General features: G+C 50.0%; 1 protein-coding gene across 3 annotated transcripts in view; it reads left to right on the top strand.

Annotated features, from left to right (window-relative positions):
* The window catches only part of LOXL2 (lysyl oxidase like 2), a 102110-nt gene that overhangs the window by 59561 nt on the left and 19782 nt on the right, over positions 1–22767 (top strand). For all 3 annotated transcript variants that reach the window (XM_060155664.1, XM_060155666.1, XM_060155667.1), the window contains 3 exons: positions 2305–2488; positions 8429–8580; positions 21670–21837. In XM_060155664.1, coding sequence (XP_060011647.1) covers positions 2305–2488; positions 8429–8580; positions 21670–21837 — 504 coding nt within the window. The remainder of the gene's footprint in view (positions 1–2304; positions 2489–8428; positions 8581–21669; positions 21838–22767) is intronic.

Below are 22767 nucleotides of genomic sequence, written 5' to 3'. Positions count from 1 at the left end.
TGGGGGCAGATGGTGTGTCAGGCGGGTCCAGGTAGGGGGGTGGAGTGGAAGGCAGGAGTAGCAACCCCTCCCCAAGCCGAGGCAGCCTCATTCCGTGTCTACTGTCCCTTCTCCATGTCTCTCCCCCTATCTACCCCCCTGCCCTCTCCAATCTCTCCTGTCCATCAACATCTGATGACCTGCTCTTGGACAGGGGCTGATACCACTCACCCAGTGGGATCCAGAAACCCAGGCAGGAGCCAATAAGCCACACTGGGTGCCCCCTGCCAGGCTGGGGTGGCATATTTGGACAAAAGAAGAACCCTTAAACCAAAGGAGTGAAGTGAACACAGCGAGCCCAGGCGTCAACCGGAGGGTGTGGGAACTCTTTGGGGTGTCTTCCTGGCACTTCCGTCCGGAAGCCAGCGCCGTCCCCCTCCGTCCCCACCAGGGCCTCCAAACTGCACAGACCTGACCACACATCACACGTGTGCAGCCAGGCCACAGAGGCATGCCTGCAGCCCCTCACTCCCCCCACTGCCACGTGCTTGGATAGCCACAGCCTCAGCCTGAGCCTCTGAGCTTTCCTCATGTGTCATCCAGAATACCAGATCCTACTGTTTTGGAATTCCTCTTACTGTGTGGTTGAAAGCAAAGGAATCAAACTCATACCAAACCAGTTCCAAAAAAAAGAGCAAGAAAGGCTTACATCAGATTTTCCCTTGGTTCCTTTCTTTCTTCCAGGGCCAGCTGACTCATCCTGGCCTCTGCCAGATGGGGTAAGGTTATCTGGGACTCTGCCTTACGCCTGAGTCACGGATGGTCCGCTCCATGGGAAGGGGACCCTGACATCCAGCTAGAGAGCTTAGGAAAGGAAATGGGGGAAGGGAGAGGTCACGGTTCTGCAACAGTCAGGGGCTGGGGCCAGCAGTTGTATTTGTCTTGTTTTCTAAAGCTAGACTAAAGTTTCTCGAAGCCAGTGTGGGTTTTGCACCCCTCCCTGTCCCTCTTTTCTTCTCCCTCTAGTGCCAGGGTCTGTCCCTGAGGTCTGTAAATCTGGGTGGGGACCTTGGCTGGAGGTTGGAGACACAGGCTCTTGTTTGATGCCTTGGCCCTCGAGATGACTGCTGTATGTTAATGCTTGAAAAACACCACCTCCAGCCAGGGCTGCCTCGTCCAGACCATCAGTGGGTGTGATGAAGGGAGTCCGGGGCTGTGGACTGCACAGGCCAGAGTAGAACAATGACTCTGGTCTGATCCAACACACACAGAAGGGCTGCACAGTCACCCCTTACTCCTTCTGTATTGAATCAAATGGCATCAGCAATAACTCAGAGCCTCACAGCCTTCTGAGTTCCCCACCCCAGCACACACACACACACACACACACACACACACACACACACACACACGCATGCACAGAAACGGATGCAAAGCAGGATATGTGGGCAGATGGAGTCAAATGACCTGTCTCCCATCTTGTAAGGTGTAATCCAACGGGATTAAGATGCTGTTGGAGAGTAGGTCTTACTCCTGTGCAATTAAATAAGCCCATAAGGTGATAAGGCTTCCAGGCTGTCAGTGAGCAAGTAGGCATAACTAAACTATAACCACCTACTCTCAGCATATCTGGTGGGGCTGCACCTTCTGAAGAGTTGGGCTGATCTAGACGTGGAGTAGAATCGGAGTGGCAGAGCTGGAGTGGCGACTGATCATGAGCCCAGCTGCAGGACCGATGTGGGACGTCACCAGTGGGAGGCTCCCCACCCCCTTGCCACGGCCCATTCCCAAGTCTTGGCCGCCTCAGTGGGGCCCCGCCCGCTCACTCTCCGTCTTCTCTCTCCTGCCTCTCATCCGCCTGCAGAGCAGGATCCTTGTGGTTGGTCCGTTTAGCGCCCTGGAATCTCCCCCGGGGCTAGACCGCAGCACGCTGTTACAAGCAGGATAGAATTATGATCCATTTGTAGTCTGCAGACTTTGGGGGTAGGAGGTTCTTTCTGTAGCTCTGAAGCTTGAGGTTCTGGAGTGAGGGGGTGGAGGGAAGTGTTGGTGTTAAGGTCGTCGAGCAAGTATGGGGTGGGGTGATCAGCTGCTGAGGGTCCCTGATGGGCTCCCCAGTGGCCCAGGACGAAAGGTCCACGAGAAGGCTGCAAAGGGAGCGCACCGCCGAGCCGACCACGCAGAGTGAGCATGCGCGCCTCCACCCCTCCGCGGGCACACACGCAGATCGAGCACTGTCAGCTCCTAGCCTGGGTCCCGGGAGTGGGGAGGGGTTGGGAAAGGAGGGGAGTGAGCTGCGCTCAGCAGGACCATGTGTCTCTTCAGCAACCCCTGGTGCGGTTGAGAGGAGGTGCCAATGTCGGGGAGGGCCGCGTGGAGGTGCTCAAGAACGGAGAATGGGGTACCGTCTGCGACGACAAGTGGGACCTGGTGTCCGCCAGCGTGGTCTGCAGAGAGCTGGGCTTCGGGAGCGCCAAAGAGGCCATCACAGGCTCCCGGCTGGGGCAAGGTAAGGCGTGGGGAGGACGTTCTGTGCGCTCTCTTCACGGAAAGTGTCACACGGGGAGCCCAGTGGGGGCTGGCTGGCCTCATCCTTTCCAGGCTCTTCCTGCTTTGCCTCCTCCCTCCAGCAGCTGCTGCTCTGTTAGACAATCCCAGGCCTCTCCCCAGGCAGTTGGAGCTGGAAGGGCCTTAGGGAATATTGAGTGCCCATTTTATGGATTTGGAAGCTGAGACCTAGAGAAGGAAGTAAACGACCAAGATGAGACAGCATATTAGCACCCAATGAATATTCTAATGGAGGTCTACCCGACTCCTAACCCAATGCTCCCCACAGCCCCACTGAAAAAGCTGGAATTTCCAGGTCCTTCCCCCAGGAGAAGACCTCAGAATTCATGAGGCTATGGACCACCCCGGGCACAAAAGAATCCTGCATGTCATCTTACTTTTCCACCCTGAGTTAGCACCACAAACATTCTCTCCCTGCCGCCAGAGACTGGGAACAGGATGCCCTGCTCCCAATGTCATGAGATGCTAACAAAAGAAGGGGCCTGGTTTTTATTAAGTGTCTCAAACAAATCTTTCCTTTGAGCAAAGAACAAAATGAGTATAGGAGGCTTTCAAGCATGTCACCCTGTTGAGAGGAATGTTGTCAACATGACATGGCAACACAACAGATAACTTCCCCTCCCGACCCCCATGAAGACCACTGCCCTGTGCCAGCCCTGGTCCTGCAGAGGGTGGAGTCTTTGCCCCAAACAGACGCTGCAGCCCAGCGAGCGTCCAGCGCCCCACCCCACCCCACCCAGGGGGACTTTGTGTGTTGAGCAAAGGAAACCAGTCATCTGCAGGAATCTTTTCAGTGTTGACCCCCAGGGAGGCTGCTGCAGACCGGGCGCTGCCGTGGTTGGGAGGGGGTGGGGAGGGAGGAGAGTGGGCTGCAGACGAGGGCGGGCTGTCCTATCCCGTGAGGAGAGGATGTCTCCACACTGTCAGGAATAACACCATCACCCCACAGAAAGGAGTATGGTGAGGTCATTGGCCACAACCTGGAGGAAATAACAGCCCAGTGGACCCTAGAGACAGTCTTGGAATCATAGATGGCGCTGCTACAGAAGAACTCAGAGGTCATCTCGTACAACAGATGAGGAATCTGAGGCTCTGGAGAGCGAGCCTGAGGTCACACCTGTAGTTAGTGGCAGAGAAAGATTGAAACTCGAGTCTTCTAACTCTCAGATGTGCGCTTCTCCCTTCGACCCAGCTGTCTCAGCCTGCTCACATTCAGAGCATCTCTACCTCCAATCCCTGCAAGCTTCCTGGGGTCTACTGAAGTTTGAGGGTCTAGGGTGGACTAGAACCTTGCTTCGTGCCAGCCGTCCGTGACCCAGTGACAATCCTTCTCCTCCCCTGTCGTGGTGAGCTCTTTGCGGTTCCCTTGAATCTCGAATATTCCCACAGTCCATTGTACTAATTAGGTAATGTGTTGGTTTGTGGTCTCCCCAGGCCTACAGGACAAAGACCACTCATTCTGAGGAGGAAACAAGCCCCAGATGACATAAACATTCCATTTATCATGGGTGTGTGCTATTTGACCTAATTATTTCACTGCCCAGAGCAGCCAGAATTTTCCCAGGGCCCACGGGACTCTGGGAGAAAGAGACATTTGGCATTTTCAATGCTGTCCTTGAAAGAACCATTGGATGATTTATCATCTCCTGCCACATTGGGCAGGTCAACTCTGGTAGGCAGAAAGGGGAAAGTCCACATTTGATGTCAAGCCACAGAACAGTCAGGGTCCATCCTCAGCCCTGCCTCTAGCTGGTGGACCAAGTTACCACACCCACAGCGAGGGGAGTGAAAGGGCAAGTGCTGAGGGGCGGGCAGTCTGAGTCCTGGTCCTGGCCCTGCCACCTACATGCTCGGTGAGCTTGAGCAACCTTCTGGGTCTCAGATCCTTCCCTGGATTCACGGTGTCTGAGGTTCTGTCTGTCCAGCCTCCTGGGATTCTGAGACCTGTTCTTATCACCAGCATGGATGTTAGGTCAGAGTCAGGCACTGTGCTTTGTGTTCTGAGATCCCCTGTACACATCTGAACTCTAGCTGTCTGTTCACACAACTGGCTCCCACCATGCCTGGCTCATAGTCTTCTGGAGACATTCATTTTATCAGGAATGAATGAATGAGGGAATTCCCTAGCAGTCCAGTGGTTAGGACTCTGCGCTTCCACTGCAGGGGGCACGGGTTGGATCCCTGGTCGGGGAACTAAAGGATCCCACAAGCCTCGCGGTGTGGCCAAAAAAAAAAAAAAAAAGGAATGAATGAATGAATTAGTTCCAGTTGCCTAAGTAGGGTGAGCTGAACAAACACTTGGTAAAGAAATTCCAACACTCCAGACCCACGCTGTCCAACAGACATATAATGTGAGCCACATATGTAATGTTAACACTTTCTAGTAGCCATGTAAAGAACAAATAAAAAGAAACAGATGGGGCTTCCCTGGTGGCGCAGTGGTTGGGAGTCCGCCTGCCGATGCAGGGGACACGGGTTCATGCCCCGGTCCGGGAAGATCCCACATGCCGCGGAGCGGCTGGGCCCGTGAGCCATGGCCGCTGGGCCTGCGGTCTGGAGCCTGCGCTCCGCAACGGGAGAGGCCACAGCGGTGAGGGGCCCGCGTACCGCAGAAAAAAAAAAAAGAAACAGATGAAATTCATTTTAATAATCTATTTTCCTTAATATTATATATAATATTTGCAAAACATGATGATTTCAACATGTAATCAATATAAATGCTCTTGATGAGATAGTTCACAGGTAGGGTACTGACTCTCTGAAATGCAGGATGCGTTTTGCACTTACGGCCCATCTTGGTCTGGACTGACCACGTTCCAAGGGCTCGGCGAGGTGGCAGCTGCTGCGCTGGATGGGGCAGCTCCGGAGCAGTGCCTTTCAAACCCTTTTGCTTGAAACCGCCCATCAGAAATACTGCCAGCACATGCAAGTAAAGCCGAAACATAAGTCTCTGGAGACAATGCTTACCTTTATAACATGCAAAAGGCTGTGCGTTGTCCTAGTCTATTCTACTGTGATCTTCAAAATCTGGTGGCAACCTGCAGAGTTGTGGGTCCCAAGTCCATAACATCGTTCTAGCAGGTTGGACATGGAGTCATCATCATCATCATCACCATCACCACCATCACCATCATCACCATCATCACCATCACCACCATCACCACCATCACCATCATCACCATCACCACCATCACCACCATCACCATCATCACCATCATCACCATCACCATCATCATCATCATCACCATCACCACCATCATCACCACCACCACCAACACCATCATCATTACTGCCAGTACCATCATCCCTGTCATCATTGCCATTATCACCATCATCACTCTCCTCACAATCATCAGACAAGCCACTGCTCTAACTGGATACTCAAATCCAAGGCTGCTCTGTGTTTCTGAGCCCATCTTAATTCATGAGCTGAGGCTCTGCTTGCTTCAGAGTCTCTGTTGGGGATCTGTATTTTGCATAGCCTTTCCGCTCTGAGTCCTTGGGTATTTCCAGCCACAGTGACCGATGTGTTTTTATAAATTTTATAAAATTCCAAGGAATTGGAAGCTTCATCATTTATGAATTTCCAAGGAAATGGAAACTTGGCTCTTACCTGTCACAGTGGGTTGCTCCTGGAATTTAATTTTGGGGCTCAGTGAGCCTAGATACCAGGTGTCTCCAGAAACCAAGAGCCAGGGGTCCCTCCTTTGACTCCAAAGCACCCGAAGTCACCTCCATCTTTATCATTTACCACATGCTATTACAAGTCTTTGTGTAAGTGTCTGCCTCCCCCAGGCGCTAACCGTGAGCTTGTCACGGCAGGGCCTGCCTTAATTCCTCTGTGAGTCCCCAGCACCTGGCACAGAGGCTGACATCAGCAGGGACTTAGTGAAGCCAAGGACATCCATTCACATGCTGCTTGCAACACTTCCTGTTTGCCAGGCTCTTGTTGGGAATTCACAAGGCACACAGACATAGTGCCTGCCCTCGTGGGGCCTCCAACCCAGTGGGGAAGCAGACAGACATTGAACAGGGAGGCGCTTGAGTGCAGTGTGAAGCAGAGTGCTCAGTGGAGGCTACCCGAGGGGACCCAGCTTAGATGCGGCACAGAAAGGTTGTGCCGTCAAAGTGGCATCAAAGCTGAGCCCTGAAGGATGAGCAGGAGTTCGCTGCTGAGGAGGAAGAAGGTCCAGGCGGAGGGAAATGCTTGGCTCAATGGAACAGCCAAAGGGAGGCTGGTGTGGCCGAGCTAGGGAGGAGCAGGCAAAGCTGGAACGCTAAGTGGAGGCCTGTCTCTAGTCGGACCATTTGGGGACTGTGGATTTTACCCTGAAGTGCAGTGAGAAGCCATCACAGGGGTTTAAGACAGGGGGTGACATGATTCAATGTGCATAAAAAAAAATCTCTTGGGCTGTGCGTGGCAAATATTTTGGACTAAGAAAGCCGGAGGGAGACTAGAGGCTATTTCATTCATCCTACTGGGAGATGACAGGGTTGGACTAGTGTCGTGGTGGCAGAAATGGAAAGCACTGAGATTTGCGGGGAGCGAACAGAACGTGGTGAAGGATTGCTTGTCTGTGATAAAGGAGGAGGAGACGGTGCCTCTGGGTTCTGCTGAGAACGGCCAGGTGCATGGAGGTACCACTTCCTGAGATGGGGAGGTGCTGGCGGAAAAACAGGCTGGAGAAGGCCCTCCTGCTGGAATGAGAAAGGACAAAAGCAGATGAGTCTTTCAAGAAGTTCTCCCTGAAGGGAAGGAACGTGACAGGCCAGAGGGAGGTGTAGGATCAGGGGAGGGTCGTTGTAAAGATGGGAGATTTTAGCACGTTTGGGTGCTGAGGGACCGACCCGAACCAGAGGAGGGTGGCAAGGACCAGGAGAGAGAGGAGAATGCAGGGCAAGACAGGGTCCAAGGTGGGCTTCCAGGCAGTCAGGAGCTCCCGGAAAGAACTGGACTTGGATCCATCTTGATGGGTTAGAGAGAGGAGAGGTGGATCTGTGAGCTGAGCTGAGCTGAATGCCGGACAGACAGAATTTCCTCTCCCCAGCAGTGGGAGGCTCCCCCTTGTCACCCCGGTGCCTGTAAGGGAAGCTTCCCGCGTGCACAATAGAGGTCCTTGCTGAATGTCTTCCATCTGCCCTTACGGCTCCACTCTCTGCCTTGCCCACGTGATCCAGGGTCCTGGGAGGCAGGCTTGGGTGTGGCCAGCTGAGAGCCCTGGGGGAGACTGGAGGTGGGGAGAGTGGAGGGGTCAGGTCTTTACTCTCCTTGTGGGCCACTGTGTCCCTCCACGGAGGGTAATGGCTCTTCAAAGGTGGCCTCCGCACATGGCTTTTTTGCTCTCCTGGGCCAGATATCGGCACCTCCTTTTACTCCTGCAGGCCTGGGGGTGGCCTCTGTGCCCCAGGATTACTAGCCCACAAGTACTGGACTGTCCACTGTGATTTCCCCACGCTCTGTCCATAACTTTATTTTTAAAATCTCTTTCTCTAACTCAGATCATCCAATTTGAGAATGCTATCTCTTTCCTGCGGGGAGCCTGACTACACAGTGACAGTCACCCCTTTCGGATTCATCAGTGAATGGAATGTTGTCCTCTAGTCCAACCCCTTTATTTCAGTGAGAAAACGATATTCAGAGAGGCTGAGTGAGTTGGTCAAGGTCACACAAGTTAGTAGCAACTTTTGTTTCTTCTCATGGAAGAAATGATTCCCAAGACAAGAAAAAATTCTCTCTAGGTAGAAGAGGCCTGGGTCATCAAGCTGATTATAGGAGGTGGTTGGGAGGATTTTGAGGATGGGAGAGGCATGTTCTTATTGTCTGGAACTTTCTTTCCCATCCTAGAAGGTTTCATAGCCTATGTGCATTTTCCATCCCCAGGGATAGGACCCATCCACCTCAATGAAATTGAGTGCACCGGGAATGAGAAGTCCATCATAGACTGCAAGTTCAATGCTGAGTCTCAGGGCTGCAACCATGAAGAAGACGCTGGTGTGAGATGTAACATCCCCGCCATGGGCTTCCAGAAAAGGGTAAGGAGCCTGGACTCCCAGAGGGAACTCTGTTATATTGTGGTCACTGAAGCCCCAGAAAATGTAGACCAGATGGCCTCAGGCTAAAGCTTTCCAAGAGGTGGTAGAAGGGTGCTCTGATGATGAGCTCAGAAAGTTGTCAGGCTCTGCTGCTCTCACTGTTGGTGACCGTCACCAACAGTGAGAGGAGGAGCGAAATGAAGAGACACATGGATGAGCTCTACTGGCCTTACTGGCAGATGCTGGGGATCCACTGTGCGCCACGCCCTGCACTGGGGCTGGACATACAGGGTGATTGTAACTCAATCCTTCCTGCAAGGGATTCAAGGTGTACAGCACCTGTGGTGCCCTTGGCAAAAGCCCTTTCCAAGAACCCAGAGGAACCACATTACAGCAGGTCCGCGAATCACACAGATCTAAGCACAACACAGATAGTATCTGGGGACCGAAGACTGTATGTTGGCTTCCAGAGGGAAAGAAAAGGGAACCTTTACAGCGTTATGTCCAAGACACATCCCTCCCTTCCTGAGATGGCGTCTCTAAAAACCTGCATCATGTCCCCTCGTGTGGGTGACCTTTCCCACAGGGGTAGCCAACAGGATGAACTCCTCTTTGCCAGGAGGTCGTCTATCCAATCCTCCAAAAAGGCCCGGTAAACCCTATTTAATGCTCTTCACTAAACCATGAATTTGGTACAGGGCTGGCTCATTGGAAGAACTTCTTGAAGGCTTATTTTTTTAATGAGCAAATGCAGATACATCAGGGCACAGAGTGGCTCCCCAGCCAGGTGCCTGCTCTGACGGTGATTCTTGACCTTGGCACCAGCATGTCAAAGGCACTACTGGATTGGTCAGCCACAACAGTTCACCGCCCAATGGGTGAACCCAGCAGCCCTCAGCGGAGCCAGGCATTTGCTTGGGGGTAAGCAGGAGCGTGGGCCACAGCCCCACAGCCGCAGGGAGGGCTTGCCGTCTGTAATTGCTGAGCAGCATTCCAGGAAGGCCGTAACAGAGCCATAAAAGCTGACGTGCCAAGAGTCCCCGTATGCTGGGGCACCGTCCTCTTCAGACAGATCGGACTTGGGTGGAATGGGGTTTTCAACGCAAAGGAAAGACCTGGGCCAAAGAAAGTGAAGTTTTCCAGAAGGGTTTTATGGTGGGTGGAGCTGAGCTTGCCCATGTGGCCGGTCATGCCAGTGGGGCACCACACTCGCAGCACAAACAGCCCTCACCCTTTCATGGGCCCTCCAGGCTCTAAAAGATGAGCGCAGTGCTCAAGCACAGGGCATGGGAGAGTTGTACGCCTGGATCTGCCATTTCTATCCCCCGGGAAGGAAAAGAAGGATGTCACCTCTGAAAGAAATCCCCGTGGGCTGTATGGGCCGTCTCCCATGGCAGTGGGCCAGGCTTCTGCAGGGCCTGCCTTGGGGCTCCCAAGGGCATTGGTAACGCCGCTGAGCAGAAAAATCGAGACTCCCAAGCTTTATCACTGTGTTAGTTTTCTGGGGCTGCCATAGCAAAATACCACAGACCGGGTGGCTTAAACAATGAAAATTGATATTCTCGTAGTCTGGAGGCTGGAAGTCCAAGATCAAGGTGTCGGCAGGGTTGGTTTCTCTTGAGGCCTCTCCCCTTGGCTTGCAGATGGCCGCCTTCTCACTGTGTCCTCACATGGCCTTTCCTCCGTGCACACACAACCCTGGTGACTCTTTCTCGTCTAAGGAAACCAGTCCTATTGGATTAGGGCCCATCCATATGATCTCATTTAACCTTAGTTACCTCTTGAAAGGCCCTACCTCCAAGTGAGTCACATTTGGACTAACGTGGGGGTTAGGGCTTCAGCATATGAATTTGGGGGGTGACACAAGTCAGTTCATGACAATCACGCACTAGCTGATTCCTTAATTAATCTCTTTAAGGGTTCAGTTTCTCCTCAGAAAATAAAGAGGTGAGAGAGGTGATTCCTAGCTTCCCTTCCAGCCCGCAGTTCATTAGGAAATTGACTTCTCTATTGAATGACTAATAAAACTCAGAGACTTGGAACCGGGTGGTTTTGTCCATCCAGCCACAGCAGAGCTGCGTTTCTTTCATTGCTGGGGTGAGACGCCAAGGCAGGGAGGCTCTGGGACTGGCAGGTGGGTTTACCAGGCGAGCTAATCCACGCAGGGGCCCTGGCACCTTTGCCGACCTCTAGTTCCCTTCTGAACTGTGAGCCTGGCCCTGACTGGGTAGCAGGACCAAGCCCACATGTGGAATGTGAGTTGGAGAATGCCCGTGCTTGCTTTCATGTTAACATCTGGGTTGCGTTACCTCACTTCCTACCCGCCACCTCCAAAAATAGGTGTGGGACTGGTGAACCACAACGGTATCAAAACACAGGGCGGCCTCACCATGCCCCACTGGCTGGAAGTGGGTGTTTTGTTTTCCCTATTCACGCTCAGAAAACTTCAGCTGCCTGCACTTCGCTCCCTTCTTTCAAACCCCATACTGCTGCCACCGAGAATCAAAGGAATAGGAAAAAAGAAATACCTTGGGTTGTTTTTCAAGAAAACAGTGGAGGAGGATTGACCTCTCCTGGCATCCTTGAAAGGTAATGAGGTGGAGAGGGTGCAGGCCAGAGGCTCCTGGCTGACCCCGAGGCCTCTTGGGGTTCCACCAATGCTGGTAGAGTCAGAGCATTGAGCCAGGCTGCTTCCAGAATGGGACACCCAGGACAGGGGCCCTGGAAATAGAGAGTTGTGTCCTGGGCTGAATTTGAACTTCATGGCTGGCCTCTTCTGTTCCCTCCACAGTTTTCTAGAAAATGAGAAAAGGCCTCCAATGCATCTTGAGGTGCCTGGATTCCTCCCGGGGTGACGGAACCCTGCTCCCTGTTACGGAGGCTGCTCCAGGCTTGCTTAGCCTTGGACGCACGGCCGCAGCTTGGAGCTTTGGGAAGTGCTTCACGGAGAGGCCCCAGCTCGCCACTGGTGACTCCAAGGTTTCCTTGCCCCGGAGTCACTGTGCAGCCACATTCTTTAGCAAGAGCCTCTCAGACTTCTGTTGGCCCTAAAACCTGGGACAAGAGCACACAGCCAACAAACTCTGGCTGCACAGGCAGTGTTGGACAAAGGACAGGGGCCCTCCCAGAGAGAGCCCTTGAGACAGGAGCCTTCACACTGAGACTTAACCTTGGGGCCCCACTGCTCTCTGGTAGTGGGACAAAGTGTGAACTGTGGGTTCTTTAGGCTCCCCCATCTTCATCTTTCACTGACCTTGGGGCAACAAAATGAAGTCAGTTTGGGGGGGCAGTGGCCTATGAAGGGGGTAGCGGAGGTAGCTATCAGCCCCCAGTGCAGTTAGTAACACAGGGCACAGTCTGTAGGGAGATAAAAAATAATGATAAACCCAATTAAAACTTATTCTGCTTTTTTTTTAAATTATTTTTTTTTGTACAGCGGGTTCTTATTAGTTACCCATTTTATACATATTAGTGTATATATGTCAGTCCCAATCTCCCCACCCCACCCCCACCACTTCCTCCCCTTGGTGTCCATACGTTTGTTCTCTACATCTGTGCCTCTATTTCTGCCCTGCAAACTGGTTCATCTGTACCATTTTTCTAAGTTCCACATATATGCGTTAGTACACGATATTTCTTTTTCTCTTTCTGACTTAATTCACTCTGTATGACAGTCTCTAGATCCATCCACGTCTCTACAGATGCCCCAATTTCGTTCCTTTTTATGGCTGTGTAATATTCCATTGTATATATGTACCACATCTTCTTTATCCATTCATCTGTCGATGGGCATGTAGGTTGCTTCCATGACCTGGCTATTGTAAATAGTGCTGCAGTGAACATTGGGGTGCATGTGTCTTTTTGAATTATGGTTTTCCCTGGGTATATGCCCAGTAGTGGGATTGCTGGGTCATATGGTAATTCTATTTTTAGTTTTCTAATGATCCTCCATACTGTTCTCCATAGTGGCTGTATCAATTTACATTTGCACCAACAGTGCAAGAGGGTTCCCTTTTCTCCACACCATCTCCAGCATTTGTTGTTTGTAGATTTTCTGACGATGCCCATAATAAATGGTGTGAGGTGACACCTCATTGTAGTTTTGATTTGCATTTCTCTAATAATTAGTGATGTTGAGCAGCTTTTCATGTGCTTCTTGGCCATCTGTATGTCTTCTTTGGAGAAATGTCTATTTAGGTCTTCTGCCCATTTTTGGATTGGGTTGCTTGTTTTTTAATATTGAGCTGCATGACCTGTTTATATATTTTGGAGATTAATCCTTTGTCCATTGATTCGTTTGCAAATATTTTCTTCCATTCTGAGGGTTGTCTTTTCACCTTGTTTACAGTTTCCTTTCCTTTGCAAAACTTTTAAGTTTCATTAGGTCCCATTTGTTTATTTTTACTTCCATTACTCTAGGAGGTGGATCAAAAAAGATCTTTCTGTGATTTACGTCAAAGAATGTTCTTCCTATGTTTTCCTCTAAGAGTTTTATAGTGTCTGGTCTTACATTTAGGTCTCTAATCCATTTTGAGTTTATTTCTGTGTATGGTGTTAGGGAGTGTTCTAATTTCATCCTTTTACGTGTAGCTGCCCAATTTTCCTAACACCACTTATTGAAGAGACTGTCTTTTCTCCATTGTATATCCTTGCCTCCTTTGTCATAGATTAGTTGACCATAGGTGTGTGGGTTTATCTCTGAGCTTTCTATCCTGTTCCATTGATCTATATTTCTGTTTTTGTGCCAATACCATATTGTCTTGATTACTGTAGCTTTGTAGTATAGTCTGAAGTCAGGGAGTCTGATTCCTCCAGCTCCGTTTTTTTCCCTCAAGACTGCTTTGGCTATTCGGGGTCTTTTGTGTCTCCATACAAATTTTAAGATTTTTTGTTCTAGTTCTGTAAAAAATGTCATTGGTAATTTGATAGGGATTGCATTGAATCTGTAGATTGCTTTGGATAGTATAGTCATTTTCACAATATTGATTCTTCCAATCCAGGAACATGGTATATCTCTCCATCTGTTTATATCATCTTTAATTTCTTTCATCAGTGTCTTATAGTTTTCTGCATACAAGTCTTTTGTCTCCCTAGGTAGGTTTATTCCTAGGTATTTTATTCTTTTTGTTGCAGTTGTAAATGGGAGTGTTTCCTTAATTTCTCTTTCAGATTTTTCATCATTAGTGTATAGGAATGCAAGAGATTTCTGTGCATTAATTTTGTATCCTGCAACTTTACCAAATTCATTGATTAGCTCTAGTAGTTTTCTGGTGGCATCTTTAGGATTCTCTCTATATAGTATCATGTCATCTGCACACAGTGACAGCTTTACTTCTTCTTTTCCAATTTGTATTCCTTTTATTTCTTTCCTTCTCTGATTGCTGTGGCTGGGACTTCCAAAACTATGTTGAATAATAGTGGTGAGCGTGGACATCCTTGTCTCATTCCTGATCTTCGAGGAAATGCTTCCAGTTTTTCACCATTGAGAATGGTGTTTGCTGTGTTTGTCATATATGGCCTTTATTATGTTGAGGTGGGTTCCCTCTATGCCTACTTTCTGGAGAGTTTTTATCATAAATGGGTGTTGAATTTTGTCAAAAGCTTTTTCTGCATCTACTGAGATGATCATATGGTTTTTATTCTTCCATTTGTTAATATGGTGTATCACATTGATTGATTTGCATATATTGAAGAATCCTTGCATCCCTGGGATAAATCCCACTTGATCATGGTGTATGATTCTTTTAATGTGTTGTTGGATTCTGTTTGCTAGTATTTTGGTGAGGATTTTTGCATCTTTGTTCATCAGTGATATTGGTCTGTAATTTTCTTTTTTTGTAGTATCTTTGTCTGGTTTTGGTATCAGGGTGATGGTGGCCTCACATAATGCGTTTGGGAGTTTTCCTTCCTCTGCAATTTTTTGAAAGCATTTGAGAAGGATGGGTGTTAGCTCTTCTCTAAATGTTTGATGGAATTCACCTGTGAAGCCATCTGATCCTGGAGTTTTGTTTGCTGGAAGAATTTTAATCACGGTTTCAATTTCATTACTTGTGATTGATCAGTTCATATTTTCTGTTTCTTCCTGGTTCAGTCTTGGAAGGTTATACCTTTCTAAGAGTTTGTCCATTTCTCCCAGGGTGTCCATTTTATTGGCATAGGGTTGCTTGTAGCAGTCTCTTAGGATGCTTTGTATTTCTGCGGTGTCTGTTGTAACTTCTCCTTTTTCATTGATTTGAGTCTTCTCCCTCTTTTTCTTGATGAGTCTGGCTAATGGTTTATTTATTTTGTTTACCTTCTCAAAGAACCAGCTTTTAGTTTTATTGATCTTTGTTATTGTTTTCTTTGTTTCTATTTCATTTATTTCTGCTCTGATCTTCATGATTACTTTCCTTCTACTAACTTTGGATTTTGTTTGTTCTTCTTTCTCTAGTTCCTTTAGGTGTAAGGTTAGATTGTTTGAGATTTTTCTTGTTTCTTGAGGTAGGCTTGTATAGCTATAAACTTCCCTCTTAGAACTGCTTTTGCTGCATCCCATAGGTTTTGGATAGTCCTGTTTTCATTGTCATTTGTCTCTAGGTATTTTTTGATTTCCTCTTTGATTTCTTCAGTGATCTCTTGGTTATTTAGTAACGTATTGTTTAGCCTCCATGTGTTTGTGTATTTTACCTTTTTTTTTCCCTGTAATTGATTTCTAATCTCAAAGTGTTGTGGTCAGAAAAGATGCTTGATATGATTTCAGTTTTCTTAAATTTACTGAGGCTTGATTTGTGACCCAAGATGTGATCTATCCTGGAGAATGTTCTGTGCACACTTTTGAAGAAAGTGTAATCTGCTGTTTTTGGATGGAATGTCCTATAAATATCAATTAAATCTGTCTGGTTTATTGTGTCATTTAAAGCTTGTGTTTCCTTATTAATTTTCTGTTTGGATGATCTGTCCATTGGTGTAAGTGAGGTGTTAAAGTCCCCACTATTATTGTGTTACTGTTGATTTCCTCTTTTAGAGCTGTTAGCAGTTGCCTTATGTACTGAGGTGCTCCTATGTTGGGCGCATATATATTTATAATTGTTATATCTTCTTCTTGGCTTGATCCCTTGATCTGTGTAGTGTCCTTCCTTGTCTCTTGTAACATTCTTTATTTTAAAGTCTATTTTAACTGATATGAGTATTGCTGCTCCAGCTTTCTTTTGATTACCATTTGCAAAGAATGTCTTCTTCCATCCCCTCACTTTCAGACTCTATGTGTCCCTAGGTCTGAAGTGGGTCTCTTCAGTAGACAGCACATAGATGGGTCTTGTTCTTGTATCCATTGAGCGAGCCTGTGTCTTTTGGTTGGAGCATTGAATCCTTTCATGTTTAAGGTAATTATCGATATGTATGTTCCTATTACCATTTCCTTAAAATTAAAAAAAAAAAGCAAACCCATAACAATTATTTATTTATGGCTGTGTTGGGTCTTCATTTCCGTGCGAGGGCTTTCTCCAGTTGCGGCAAGTGGGGGCCACTCTTCATCGCGGTGCGCGGGCCTCTCACTACTGCGGCCTCCCCCGTTGAGGAGCACAGGCTCCAGACGCGCAGGCTCAGTGGGTTTGTTTTTGTAGGTCCTTTTCTTCTCTTGTGTTTCCCACTTAGTGAAGTTCCTTTTGATTTGTTGAAGAGCTCGTTTGGTGGTGCTTAATTCTCTTAGCTTTTTCTTGTCTGTAAAGCTTTTGATTTCTCCGTCGAATCTAAATGAGATCCTTGTGGGGTAGAGTAATCTTGGTTATAGATTCTTCCCTTTCATCACTTTAAATATATCATGCCACTCCCTTATGGCTTGTAGAGTTTCTGCTGAGAAATTAGCTGTTAACCTTAAGGAAGTTCCCTTGTATGTTATTTGTTGTTTTTCCCTTGTTGCTTTCAATAATTTTTCTTTGTCTTTAATTTCTGTCAATTTGATTACTATGTGTCTCGGCGTGTTTCTCCTTGGGTTTATCCTGCCTGGGACTCTCTGTGCTTCCTGGACTTGGGTGGCTACTTCCTTTCCCAATGTAGGGAAGTTTTCGGCTATAATCTCTTCAAATATTTTCTCGGGTCCTTTCTCTCTCTCTTCTCCTTCTGGGACCCCTATAATGTGAATGTCATTGTGTTTAGTGTTGTCCCAGAGGTCTCTTAGGCTGTCTTCATTTCTTTTTTTTAATTCTGTTCCGCGGCAGTGAATTCCACCATTCTGTCTCCAGGTCACTTATCCGTTCTTCTGCCTCAGTTATTCTACTGTTGATTCCTTCTAGTGTATTTTTCATTTGTTATTGTATTGTTCATCTCTGTTTGTTTGTTTTATAATTCTTCTAGTTCTTTGTTAAACATTTCTTGCATCTTCTCGATCTTTGCCTCCATTCTTTTTCCAAGGTCCTGGATCATCTTCACTACCATTATTCTGAATTCTTTTTCTGTAAGGTTTCCTGTCTCCGCTTCATTTAGTTGTTTTTCTGGGGTTTTATCTTGTTCCTTCATCTGGTACATAGCCCTCTGCCTTTTCATCTTGTCTGTCTTTCTGTGAATGTGGTTTTTGTTCCACAGGCTGCAGGATTGTAGTTCTTGTTTCTGCTGTCTGCCGTCTGGTGGATGAGGCTGTCTAAGAGGCTTGTGCAAGTTTCCTGATGGGAGGGACTGCTGGTGGGTAGAGCTGGCTGCTGCTGTGGTGGGCAGAGCTCAGTAAAACTTTAATCCACTTGTCTGCTAATGGGTGGGGCTGGGTTCCCTCCCTGTTGGTTGTTTGGCCTGAGGTGACCCAACACTGGAGCCTACACAGCTCTTTGGTGGGGCTAATGGTGGACTCTGGGAGGACTCACGCCAAGGAGTACTTCCCAAATCTTCTGCTGGCAGTGTCCTTGTCCTCAGAGTGAGACACAGCCACCCCCCCCGACACCGCCTCTGTAGGAGACCCTCCAACACTAGCAGGTAGGTCTGGTTCAGTCTCCTATGGGGTCACTGCTCCTTCCCCTGGGTCCCGATGCACACACTGCTTTGTGTGTGCCCTCCAAGAGTGAAGTCTCTGTTTCCCCCAGTCCTGTCAAAGTCCTGCAATCAAGTCCCACTAGACTTTGAAGTCTGAATCCCTAGGAATTCCTCCTCCCATTGCCGGACCCCCGGGTTGGGAAGCCTGACATTGGGCTCAGAACCTTCACTCCAGTGGGTGGACTTCTGTGGAATTGTTCTCCAGTTTGTGAGTCACCCACCCAGCAGTTAGGGGATTTGATTTTATTGTGATTGTGCCCCTCCTACCATCTCATTGTGGCTTCTCCTTTGTCTTTGGATATGGGGTATCTTTTTTGGTGAGTTCCAGTGTCTTCCTGTCGATGATTGTTCAGCAGTTAGTTGTGATTCCGGTGCTCTCGCGAGAGGGAGTGAGAGCACGTCCTTCTACTCCGACATCTTGAACCGATCGTCATTCTGCTTTTAATCATCCCTGCCCACTGGCGTTCCGAACTTCAGTGCCAACCTGGCCCACGGGAGGGGTCCTCACTCATGGCCTCCACCTCCCCAGGGTGCATCCATGTGCCGGCCTGCAGCGTCACCAGGCTCGGCGGTGAGATTCTAGAAAGCACACCGAGGGAAAGGGGAAAGGACTTGGACCTCCCAAAGAGAAGGGAGGCTCAAGGCTCCTCAATCAGGACACAAGCTGTTAGAGGGCTCAGCCTGAGGCCGAGAGGAGAGGCCTGCGGTCGCCATCACAGTCCCCACTGTCTGTCTATCCAGGACACAGAGTGTCCTCGGGCCAGGAGGCCGGAGACTCAGGGCGCCAGGCGGGTGGGGAGAGGGGACACGCGTGGGGGGCTGGCAGACCGCTCCTTGCCAAGGCTGTAGCGACTCAGAGGCGACCGGAGATGGTTTGCACAAGGCACAAAATTGGGTGCCTTAGTGAGTATCCTAAACCTCAGGGCTCAGTCTGACCCCAGTGGACAGGAAAAGCCTCAGAACATAAGCCCAGGCTTCAGAGCCCCAACCTCCCAGCAGCAGTGCTCCATTCTCCGTCCTGACTGTGAGTCGGTCCCCAGTTCTGGCTTGGTGGTCCCTGCTTTGGGACAAAGGCACCCCTGGAGAAGGGGGCTTACGTGCATGGTTTGGAGGTGGTCTAGCATGATGGTTAAGAGACACTGTATCTGAGACTCTCCTTTCTTATCTGTGAAATTTGGATGACATGGTACTGCTGCCTCCTAGGGGTGCTGTGAGGACCGAATGTCCATAAAGGGCTTGCACAGGGCCTCTAGAGACACGATAAGCGCTCTGAAAGTCTGCCTGTGAATTTCCCAGCGCTGAGCACTGGGCCTGTCATATAGTAAACGCTCAATAAATACCGGATGAATGAATGGATCCTGTGAACCACGCACAATTCATTTCATCTCTCAGAAGGTGCCAGCATTACCGGCAGAGTTCAGTTAGCACATAAAGGAAGTATATGGTACAATACAGGCCTGTATTAGCACTCAAATAAGCAGAGGGGATGGCTTGAAGTTACCTCTAGAGACATCCCGGATGGGTTGAAGGCGCACCCTGCCCAAGGGCTGCTGGCCTTCCCCTGCATGTTGGAGCTGGGTGACTTGCCCCCTGCTGAACTTCAGGCCCTTCTAGGACTTCCTTTTTTTTTTTTTTTTTTAATGCGGGCCTCTCACTGTTGTGGCCTCTCCCGCTGCGGAGCACAGGCTCCGGGCGCGCAGGCTCAGCGGCCATGGCTCACGGGCCCAGCCGCTCCGCGGCATGTGGGATCTTCCCGGACCGGGGCACGAACCCGTGTCCCCTGCATCGGCAGGCGGACTCTCAACCACTGCGCCACCAGGGAAGCCCTTCTTCTAGGACTTTCTTGATGGCTCTTCCCATCTTACCTGTTTGTGTTTTTACATAGATCCAAAGATATGTTAGTCATGGCTGATGTACAGTGCATATCCAGTGTCCAGTGTCCAGCTTCATCGGGGTTTCCTTCAGCCCAGAGCTACCCAGGAAGACAAATGTCTGCCTCCCGAAGGCCAGCCCCCTTCCTGCCTGCTCTGACCTCTTCTAGCTCCCCTGAAGAGAGGCTTGCTTTCTGCTGGGACTCCCACCCTAACGATGATCATTGCTGTGAGGATGTCTGATAGTTCTTGGCACTCACTTGGTGCCAGGCCCTGTTTGAGCACTTTACATGAACTACCTCATTTATGCATCCGCTCAACAACCGTGGCAGGTAGATCGAGTATCATGTCTGCCCTCGGCTTGTCTGTCGGCTGACCTCAGTGACCCTCCCAGCCCCTAAGTCCGTAAGAATTACGACCTGTGACTGAGGTGTCGTGCCGTTGCTAAGGACGGGCAAACAAACAGCTGAGGATTCCTGGAAGTGTTATACCTTATCTCAAAGGAATGAATTGTTAGAAGCATAAAGGAAAGCAGGGTAAGGTATCTGGATGAAAGGCTGCAGTTTCAGAACCCTTCCCCAAATTCCAGATCTCCCTGCTTGAGCTCACTTAAGTTGGTCCACGCTTTCACTCCGTAAGACTGATCGTGTATTCATCCATTCCAAAAATAGTCTTGGCATACACCTAACATGTGGGAGGTGCTGTCTTAGTTATTGATCATCCAGTAAACCAGACAAATACAGCTCTGCTCTTTGGCACTTAAAATCTAGTGGAGGAGACAGACGTTAAATTGTGAATTAGCTTGACTATAATTGTCAAGAATGCTAGGAAGGAGATGTAGAGGGAGTGATAGACTGTGTAAGTGGGCACTGAACCCCATCGGAGGGAAGCGCCGTTGGGTCTAGGATTGGAAAGATGAGTGGGACCAGCCAGGCCAAAGGGCCTCTGTATATAATAGGCTTCAGTGTGAAATGAGACTTACGGTGTGACATGGTCAAGAAAGTTAGGTAGCCATGGAAACTGAAAGAAGGCCGTGCCCTTGGAGGTCAGAGAACAGGGAGGAGAGAGACACGTGATTAGGATGCAGAGGGGAGTAGTGGAGCAATGGGAAACCATGGACGTGTTCTAGGGGAGGAATGCGCTTGGGTGTTTTTCAAATGTCACTCTGGCCTCTGCGTGGAGAATGGGTCAGTGAAGCAAGAGGAGAGGCAACAGGAGGTGGGGAGGGCTGGTTCAGGTGAGAGGTGATGGTGCCTGGGACGAGAGGGTAAGGATGGATGGAGCTGGAGGGAGGAGGGCATGTCGGAGAGAGACTTGGGAGATAAAATCTACGGAGGAAGATTCTGACGGGATGTGGAGGGATGAGAGAGAAGGCGATGCTGAGGATTGCACCCAGGTTTCTGGCTTGTCTAACGGAATAGGTTCGGGATCGGCAAACTACAGCTTGCAGTCCAAACCCATCCCTCTGCCTATTTTTGTATATATGGTTTTATGGGCACACGTAAAACCTAAACCTAACCTCCACCTAAAGCTGTGTCCTATCATTTACATATTGTGATGCCTGCTTTCACGCTACACGGCGTGCTGCCCCTGGGACAGATGGTAGTGGCTTTAGCTGAAATAGGGAACGAGGGGGAGGTAGAGCACAGCTTTAGGTGGAGAGAGAAAAGAGGACAAGTTAGATCTAGGGTCTCCGAGGTGCCCGGTGGGACAGGCAGCTGGCTGTATGGGTCTCAGAAGAGAGTTCTGCGGGGGAGGACAGCGGGGGACGCTGTGGGAGGAGATGGCCTCAGGATCTGGAACCCGGGGGCAGGAGGTGTGGCGAGGAGAAAAGGGTCCAGGAAAGAGTCAGGGGATTCTACCGTTTTAAGGCCTCTGGCGGCAACCTTCCAAGTGTCTGATCTAAGAGCAGCCCCCCTGGTGGGCACATGGGCAGCAGAAGCAGATTCTGCTGTGCTGTTCAGAGGGATCAGTGGGCCTCCCCAGCTGCACAGGCTTCTAGGACCCCAGGATGCCTGTGGTGTGGTGGGGGAGGGGGGCCGAATACAGAAGACCATGCTGGGCACGATGCCTGCGGCACACAGTAGGCTCTCAGCGATGCTGTGGGATCTGTGTCGCAGGCAGGACCCCCTGCCTTGGGGAAATGGGGACTGAGGGCAGTACGGAGGGGCATCAGCCTGCCTTCCCCTCGTGGCAATCTTGCCTTCCTTTCTCTCCACAGCTGCGCCTGAACGGGGGCCGAAACCCCTATGAGGGCCGAGTGGAGGTGCTGGTGGAGAGGAACGGGTCCCTCGTGTGGGGGACAGTGTGCGGCGAGAACTGGGGCATCGTGGAGGCCATGGTGGTCTGCCGGCAGCTGGGCCTGGGGTTTGCCAGCAACGCCTTCCAGGTGAGAAATCCTTGAGGGCCTTGAACCCTCCATCCAGTCTGATCCTGCCCATCTCTCGTCAGTCCCCATCTTCCATGAGCCCCAGGAGACAGAGAGCCATGGACTCAGAGGAAGAGCCTTATCCCGGCTCCCACGCTGCTCTCCACAGCCCTGAGTCCTTGGGTGGGTCACGTGCTCTCTGGACTCTGGTTTCACGGTCTCAGCTCTGCGTGCCGGGATTCACACTATGCCAAGGGCTCCTCCCGGGCCATCCTTTTGCAGACAGAAGCCTTTTGCAGACAGAAGCCACTCAGTCCTGTGGGGCAGTGAAGACCACCCAGCCCAACACCCCAGACGCCTTAGCTCACCCAGAACATGCTTCCCCCCGGTGTCGACGTCCAGGCATCCTCTCCTTGGTTGGCTGGTAAATCCCCAAGCCTTGTCCAGGGCCCTTTCACAGCCACTGCACCCTCCTCCCCACCGGCCCTTCCTTAAAGAGAGGGACTCAGCTGAGGGCAGTTAAGCTCCTGCCCCCTATCAGAAGAAAGACAAAATCATTGCTTTCTGGACCCCATCCTATGGGAGAACATTGTCAGAAAGAGGCTGGGGGCCGGAGAAGCAGGAGCCAGGAGGCTCCGGGTCTGTTCCCAACCGGAGCCCTACCAGCCGGCTGCGCAGTGATCTGGGGCAAAGCGGCCACCCTACTATGCCTCCCCGTGACATGGAATGAAGAGTCCCAGGTCCTCAATATCCTGGCTCTAAACACTCTCCTTCAGCTTCTCCCAGAACAAGAAAATGTCTGAAGCTCCCCCATCCTGCTTTGCTAACCCTGATTTCAGCCTCTGTGCCCAGGTGGCCTGCTCGGGAAAGGGGTTTCTTAGGAAGGGACGTGGGAGAACTCGGGCAGCCTTGCTGAGCCTGACTGCCTGCTGGGGGCTGCCCAGGGCCCAG

Source organism: Lagenorhynchus albirostris, chromosome 7 (assembly GCF_949774975.1).
Source record: "Lagenorhynchus albirostris chromosome 7, mLagAlb1.1, whole genome shotgun sequence".
Lineage (NCBI taxonomy): Eukaryota > Metazoa > Chordata > Mammalia > Artiodactyla > Delphinidae > Lagenorhynchus > Lagenorhynchus albirostris.
Note: the sequence above shows the minus strand (reverse complement) of the source record. Positions and strands in the feature narration are given on the sequence as shown.